Below are 8106 nucleotides of genomic sequence, written 5' to 3'. Positions count from 1 at the left end.
TTTTTTTTTTTTTTTTTTTTAATGAGGCAGGATCTCACTATGTACCTCCAACTGGCCTCAAACTCATAGAGATCCTCCTGCCTCAGCCTCCTCAGTGTTGGGATGACAGGCATGTGACGCCATACCCAGTCAGATGTGTGGGTCTTTATATCCACATTCAAGTCCAACCCGGGCATGGGTGGGCCAAAAAGCTGGAGAGATAGCTTAGTGGCATAAATGCCTATCTGGAAAGTGCAGGGCCGTAAGTTCGATCCCTGGTACTCCCCCCAAAATAATAAAAACACCAAAAAAAGAGCAATGCAAGTCCATTAAAATGAGAGAAATCAGGGCTTGCCTGATAGCTCTGTGGACTAAAGCAGCTGCTTAGGCAGAGCACAGCGGCCGGGATTTGATTCCGTGTGCCATGCTGGCCCCACCCATGGGCACACTGAGATGGTGACTGAGATGAGGCGTGGTGGCAAGTGCCTGTAATCCCAGCAATTAGGAGGCTGAAAACAGGAGGATAACTATGAGTCTGATCTACATAGTCAGACCCTGTAGTCCTTGTACTAAATACAGAAAAATAAAATGAGAGTAACCAAGGATTCTGATCCTTATTCTAAGTTCTTAGATGAGAATACCCAAGAAAGTTCCAAAACATTAGGCCTCTCCAGAGCTGAGCATCCAGCTGCTTAGAAGACAGGATATAGAACTCTTTTTGCAGTACTGGGCATTAACCCCAGGGTCTTGGCACGGAGCTGCATCCCTCTCCCTTTATTATTTAGCATTATTTAATATTATTTAAGAATGCCTCAGGCCAGTAAGATAGCTCAGTGGACTAAATTGCCTGCTTAGGCAAGCTTAGGCAAGCGCAAAGACTGCAGTTCAATCCCCAGCACCACATGCCATGCCAGCCCCGCCCCAGGGCGGGCTGAGCCAACTAGAGTCTGGGCATAGTGGCGCACACTTCCAATCCCAGCACTGGGGAGGCTGAAAGGAGGATCACCACAAGTTGGAGCGGTGTGGTGAGACCCTGCAACAACTAAGTATATTTAAAAAAAAAAAAAAATGTCTCACCAAGTCACTAAATTGCCCAGGCTGGCCTCAAACTTTAGATCCTCCTGCCTCAGCCTCCCGGGTATAGTGAGTTTGACCCCTGGTACTCTCCTAAAAATAATAAAAACACCAACAAGAGAGAGAGCAATGCAAGTCCGTTAAAATGAGAGAAACCAGGCGGCGACCTGGCGCGGCGGTCTTGGCGCCAGGCTGTGGAGCGCGAGGTCGCCGGTTCGCGCCCCCGTCCTGACTCTTTCTCTTTGAAACTGTCTCATTGCTATCTGTTTATCAATAAAATTTTGGAAAAAAAAAATGAGAGAAACCACACCAAGCTAGGATCTACAATTCTTGACTCCTAGATCCTGGCTTCACCCAGGCAATGTGTCCCAGGCCTCCCCCAGCCCCCAGCCACTCACATTCCTCCCGATGCACCTGTTGAGAGGCTTCATAAGGAAGGAGGAGAAGAAGCCACTGAGGTACATCACCAGCGGGATGGTCGCAATAAACCTCTGTCAGGAAACAGGCAGAGGAGTGGGGCTTAGATGCAGCATTGGAGCCCAGGACCCAGCCTGTCTTCCCTCCCTTGTCTGCTCACCTTGGGCAGATGCAAGGAGTAGGTAAGGTACATAGCCATGTAAGTCTGGGACAGGTTCACAATGAGCCTTGTGGTCATGTATAAAATGCCCACCTGTGGACAAATGGAGAGGAACAGGCAGGGAGGAGAGTGGTGATCAGTGATTGATTAGTAATGTCATGACTGGCCCCCAAGCAGTTATATGTGATCAATTAGTAATGTCTTCCCTGGGCACAGGCATGGAAAAAGGGAATGTCTGCTGTCTTCCTACAGCACTACTCAGCGAGTATCCCCAGGAGCCCTGCGCATCCCCCACAACATACCTGGTAGAAAGCTGGCTCCTGGAGCCAATGTTTCCAAAGCAGCAGGGGCTGAGCAGCTGGGGACACCAGGGGACTGTGTTCATCTGGTTCCTCTACCCACCTTGGCCGGCGCCGCTCACGGGTCCCCAGGTGAAAGAGCAAAGAGAAGACGGCTCCCACACCTACCACTGCCAGGGACAGATTCTGAGGACAGAGCAAGGGGTCAGCAGTGGCTCTCCAGGCCCAGGAGACCCTGGGGTGGCCATCCTAGCCCCAGCTCACCCGGAACACAGGCACATCCTGGACACCCAGCTGGTCACCCATGGTGATGTCCTCGGTGGGCCCCAGGTGCGAGGAGGCCTGCAGGTGCAGCAGCAGCCAGGCAGCCCCGTAGACAGCAATGTTAGCCACCACGGTGAAGGCGTACCTGGGGGTGGGGGCTCAGACAGCGGCCACTTCTTCCCCATTGAAAAGCCACTTTGGGGGAAGCCCTGGTTGGGGTACCTTTGACCACTGACACACTGGGAGGCCCCAGGGAAACTGTGCCTCAATTGTGCCCATCTGCACCCTAAGACTAGTGCAGACTCTGAGATGGAGAAGCCAGGACACTAGAGCCAGGGGTCTGGAACTCTGTCCCCAGGCCTGAGCTCTCTACAGGCAGAATGGTCCAGGAAGAGGTTATGAGACTCTGACCTGAAACAAGACTCAGTTTCCATCTTTGTTTTGTTTTTCCATTACTGAGGACAGAACCCAGCACCTCAAAAATAAACGATATCACTGGCCCTTTTTATTTTGAGACAGGGCATCAGTAAATCAAAGTTGCCCAGGCTGGGCTCGAACTTAGGATCCTTCTGCCTCAGCCTCCCAGAATGCTGGGGTGATAGATGTTCACCATCATGGCTGGCCTCAAGTTTCCCTTTCCGAAAACCAGACAACTCCAGAGTCCACATAAAGGTGGCATTCACTAGGCAAAGTGCATCCAGGTAGAAGCCCCAGGGTTTGGCCTCAGTCCAGTCCAGCACCCTCAGCTTGAGGCTGTCGAGATGCCGGGCACCAAGCACTGCTGGCTTAGGGCCTGAACTTGGGGCCACAGTGCGGGACTCAAAGGCAAGGCTGCCAGGCAGCCAGGATGGGCAGAGGTGAGGATCAACAGCTGGTCTGGAGGCCAGGGCCTTCATCAAGATACAATTGGAGGGGGCCGGGGAGATGGCTCAGTAGAATAAGCACTTGCCTAGCAAGCACAAGGGCCTGAGTTCAATCCCTGGTTCCGCAAAAAAAAAAAAAAGATGCAATTGGAGCCCTGGCTTTGGGAGCCAGGGTGCAGTTCAGTGGTGAGTGCTTGTCCTGAACATGCAAGGACATGGGTTCCATCCCCAATTCTATGAAAGCGAGTTAATAAAGCAGACTGTCCAGCATGGGCCTGGCCTAAAGAAGGGATTATTCAAAAGAGCCTCGGGCCTCCTTGAGGTCAGAGATGCCCCTCATGGCTCCAAAGAAACAGCAAACGCTGAGTTCCTACGCTGCCAGAAAACAAGTTCTATCACCCAAGGATGTGAGCACAGAATGGGGGCCAAGCCTTCCCTGAGACCCAGCCCCAATCAGCACCTCAATCACAGACCACACAGGAGCCCCAGGCTGAGCCCTGCTTGATTCCTGATCCACGGCTGTAGCAGAATGAGACCCAGGATGGCACCTAGCTGCTCTCTGACCACGTTATGCAGCTACTGCCGACTGATACGCCACTTTGCACGTGTCCCCAGGAAGGCTGGGGCCCCAGCGTCCCCTGCCCAGGCCTCAGTCTCCCTCCTGGCCCGCAGCCCTGCCCAGGATACCTGAGCGCCGTGAGCTCCACCTTCTCGTGGTCGCTGGTGACCAGCTCCGGGATGAGGCTCAGATGCGCAATCTGGGTGGCGGCCCAGCCGAACTGGAAGACCACGATGAAGGGCCCATAGTAGAGCAGCGCGGCCCACTCGGGGGTGGATGCCCCGCAGCCCAGGCATGGGCTGAAGATGAAGGGAAAGGACAGCAGGACGCAGATGGTGCCTGTGGGTGGGTAGAAGGCATGTCACACCACAGGGCTCGCACACTGGCCCAGGGCATCCTGGGGTGCTTCAGGTAAGGACAAAACAGAGGCAGGGAGGGGTCGGGGACCCGTGCGCTCAGCCTTACAGAGCAGGCTGGGGATCTGCAGTCCAGGGCTCCCAAGCTAACGTGACAAAGAAGTAAACCAAGGCAGGGAGGGAGATCTGAGCTCACAGAAGGACAAAACCCTCTCCACCATGGTCAGGCAGGGAAACCAAGGTACAGAACAGGCGAGAGTCGTCCTGAGGTCACAGCTTGTCCCTGCAGGGTCCCCTATAGAGACACACATCCGGCACAGCTTCCCCTTGGCTCAGGGGAGAAGCCTTGTCCTGCCCGGCTCCAACACTCACGGGGAATCTCAAGTAGCCAGGGTACCAACAGGCTTCTGGGCTGGCCCTGAGGTGCCAGGACACCAGGCCCCTGGGGCCAAGGTCCAGAGAATAGTCCTACAGATGCCACCCTCATGCTCAGGAAAAAAACTTTGGAAACTAGGTCCTGATCCTCCTCTGCCCCCAGCCTGCCACAGTTCCTACCTCCCTGCTCCTGCAGCTCACTGGGCCCAGTGCTGCCCTGGGACCCCTGCTCGCTGTTCTCTCTGCCTACAACGCTTTCTCCTCACATCTGAACAAAGGCAGTTTTTTCTCACCTCAGGGAAGCCCTTCCTGAACAGCCCATCACCCACAGCCCCCTCCAGCCCTGAGCACCCAATCCTGGGCCCTGCCGTCTCATTTGAAGCCCTTAGTGAGCACACCCTGAACTCCTGTGTCTATAGTTGGCTCATCTCCTGCTTCCCCACCAGACAACAGGCTCCGGGGTGCAGGGAGATGGCTCAGTGGAATAAGCACTTCCCTGGCAAGCGCAAGGGCCTGAGTTCAATCCCAGGTTCCACCAGAAAACAAAGAAAAGAAAAGAGGGGGCTGGGGAGATGGCTCAGTGGAATAAGTGCTTCCCTGGCAAGTGCAAGGGCCCGAGTTCAAACCCCAGTTCCGCAAAAAAAAAAAAAAGACCTAGGTAGGTAAAGGTATGGCAGTCTTGTCTGAATCCGGGGACCTAGCAACCAAACTAGGGTCTCCATCTACAGCCAAAGTGTGCCACCGCCCTGTTTTCCAGATGAGAACACTGAGGCACACTAAGGCACAGTGCTGAGAACCCAGCCTGCTGGTGGATCTTGGATCTTTCTCCCCTCCCTTCAGAGATGACCTCATCCCGCCCCACCCCCTCAAGCCTAGATGGAGAAGTGAAACCAGACCACCCCTGCCCTTTAGAGCCACCAGGTTCTCTAGAACTGGCCTTGGCCCCCAGTCTGGGGGCAGATTCCTGGTGGCCTGGAGATCATACTGCTCTGGAGACAGGTTGCTGACTGTGAACTCTCTCAGGAAAATGTGCCTCTCCAGCCACATTCCACCCAGCTATCATCCAGCCCTGTTAACCATTGTCCAGGCCAGCCTGGCCGGCGGACTAGGGGATCTTGGGCAACTGGCTTTCCCTCTTAGCATCAGTTTCTGTTTCTACTGCTTGGAATGCTGCACCTGTGCCCCCAACTTCTACTCAGCCCTGAAAACCCCAAAGCTAATATGCACTCTTCCTTTTACAGCTCATCCTCACCCCCTGGCCCTATCCACAGGGTATCTGTGTGGCTAGAAGCCTGAAGGGTTGGCAGGGTGTATGGGGAGAAGGGGAGGACAGCTCACTAAGGGGCACAAATAATCCATCTCCACCACCCAGACATGGGGGTAAAATAGAGAAGTGGGCATCAGGCCAGGGTGACTTTCCTCATCACTAACTCAGGCATCGTGACAGGCCTCCCTGGCTTCCTCTTGCAGGGGCTCCCTGTGTGCCCATGTGAGGTGTAGGGGGTGGGTTGGGTCAAGGCCGCACCCCGCCCCGTACACAGCAGGATTCCTTCCCTCAGGGCCAGTCCCAATACACCTCTGCAGGAGCCCCAGCCACCTGCACTGGGTCCTTGAACCTCTGGCCCCTCCCCACAAGAAGGCCAGGCAGCTGAATCCTACTTCAGGGCCTTTGCATATGCAGCACCCTCTGCCAGGGAGCCCCAGGGCAACCTGACCTAGATAACACCATGGCTTTGTCTGCCCTGCCTGCCAACTGTCTCCCTTGTCACCAAATGTCCCCAGGAGAAGAGCTGAATGTGGGGGTCAATAGCTCCACACGGGACTATTGTGACATTCTCCAAAACCGTTGTCCACTTTTCAGTCTCCTTCACCATTCATGAGCTACCAGGTGATCTGCAGTGTCCTGAAAAACATTTTGCTCTGGAGGGAGGCCCTGGGTCAAAATCTGTCCCAGGACAAAGAGGAACCAACTGTGCCCTCCCAGCTTCCAGACAACCACAGGCTGGAATCCTGAGGAGTGGGCAGGGTTCCTGGCCCTGCTCCTGAAATACCCAGAGAGCCCTGGATGCCAGGATGCAGCAGCAGGCACTTCTGCTGGGAGCGGCAGGCTAATCTGGGGGCCCTGCAGCCACCTTATCAGGGTTTCCAGCCAGGGCAACCCAGCCCATCCCTGAGAATCCACAGCACTTAACGTGAGTCCTAGGCCCCACCGTGGTCAGATACAAAGAGAAATGGCACAGACTCTGCCAGGTGCGCCCACCCCAAACCTTCCCTCCCGGCAGCACCTCCAACCCTCCAAAACACCAGCAGGCCCAGGCCAGGCAAGAACGGGCAGGGTGCCCTGGGATACGGAATGGGCACTGGACAAACTGAGCTGTCCTGCAGTCACTCTGACGGGGAGGGCGGGCAGAAGGGATCTGACAGGCAGAAGTGATGCTAGGCCATCAGTCTTGACCCAGAGAGGGCCAGGATGCCCCAGGATTGGACGGACGGACAGAGGGGCGGCCCCGAAGGTCACCATAGCCAGACAGGACCATAAGTAGGGGACACAGAGCAGTTACACAGATTTCCGGGCTGGGCAGCTACTGGGGCACTAGGCAGCTGGACAGATGGAGGAGGTGGGGAGAGAGGTTCAGGTATAAAGCTGGCAGACAGACAGACAGACGGAGGAGGTGCAGATCACCGGGCAAAATTATAGAGGAAGAGCTCAAGTCCTAGATAGGCAGATAGAGGGACTGAGGTGGTGCGACAGGTGGAGGAGGCTCAGACAAAAGGACAGAGGAAGCCCGGGCGGGGACAGCAGGGGGTCGGCGAGGTCCTCACCCGCCAGGTGCCAGGCCTTGCGGGGTCCGTAGCGCGCGCAGCGCCCCCCCGCGGCGCGATCGGCCTCGTAGCCCACGAGCGGCGTGCACAGCCCGTCTGCAACCTGGCCCAGCAGCAGCAGCAGCCCGGCGCCGCGCGAGCTGTAGGCGCGCACCGAGTGCAGGTAGAGTAGCAGGTAGGTGAACCACATGGACGCGCACAGGTCGTTCAGGAAGTGGCCCACGGCGTAGCTCATTCGCGCCGTCAGCGACAGAGTCCGCGGGGGCATCCCTGCCCTGGCCACCGGGGGTCCCGGGCCCATGGCGCGGGCGGTGGCGGTAGCAGTGGCCACGTCCACCCGGCGCGGAGGGACCCGGCCGGACAGCCCAGGACCCGCACCGTGCTGCGCTCACTCCGCGCGCCGCTGTCCCCTCCGCGCCACCCGCGACCTCCTATAAGGCGGCGGAGCCTGAGGGCCAGGTCACCGCAGCCCGGGCGGGGCGGGGCGGCGGCGGGGAATCTCGGAGAGCGAGGGTCACCTCCTCCAATGGTAACCGCGCTTCGGGACACAGCAGCCAATCACCAACAAGAAGGGCGTGGTCTCAGACGTACCCGAGGCTCCACGCTCGACTCCCGCACGGTCCTAGAGCCGGATATGTACCCCGGAGTTCACAAGACCTTGGGCTGAGCTGGGTTCAGAAAACTGCCCACACATCTGGGAAGGCAAATAAGAGAAGTGGGCACCCGGCCGCCCACCCAGACTCCCGTCTCCAAGTCTGGCCATCCCGGCTTAGTCGTAGCTTGAGAAAGTCTAATGCGGGCCGGGGAGGATGAGGTGTGTTTGCGGCGCCGGTGGGTGGAGACACAGTCAGAGCCCGCCTCGGGGTTGCAGACTTCCTGGCCCCGGGAGACCCAATGGGACTCAGAGAGGACCTATTACCACTAATTAATTAGCTAT

At 56.7% G+C, this 8106-nt stretch overlaps 1 protein-coding gene across 2 annotated transcripts in view; it reads right to left on the bottom strand.

Moving 5' to 3' along the window:
* The window catches only part of Mfsd12 (major facilitator superfamily domain containing 12), a 9886-nt gene extending 2263 nt beyond the window's left edge, over positions 1–7623 (bottom strand). For both annotated transcript variants that reach the window (XM_004632943.2, XM_023717166.1), the window contains exons 1-6: positions 7170–7623; positions 3744–3954; positions 2194–2338; positions 1933–2115; positions 1631–1723; positions 1452–1544 (exon numbers count right to left, since the gene is read on the bottom strand). In XM_004632943.2, coding sequence (XP_004633000.1) covers positions 1452–1544; positions 1631–1723; positions 1933–2115; positions 2194–2338; positions 3744–3954; positions 7170–7470 — 1026 coding nt within the window. In that variant the 5' untranslated portion in view covers positions 7471–7623. The remainder of the gene's footprint in view (positions 1–1451; positions 1545–1630; positions 1724–1932; positions 2116–2193; positions 2339–3743; positions 3955–7169) is intronic.
* Between the last annotated feature and the right edge of the window lie 483 nt (positions 7624–8106).

Source organism: Octodon degus, unplaced genomic scaffold (genome assembly GCF_000260255.1).
Source record: "Octodon degus isolate 3935 unplaced genomic scaffold, OctDeg1.0 scaffold00050, whole genome shotgun sequence".
Classification (NCBI taxonomy): Eukaryota; Metazoa; Chordata; class Mammalia; order Rodentia; family Octodontidae; genus Octodon; species Octodon degus.
The sequence above is the reverse complement of the archived record's forward strand: the minus strand, read 5'-3'. Positions and strand labels throughout refer to the sequence as shown.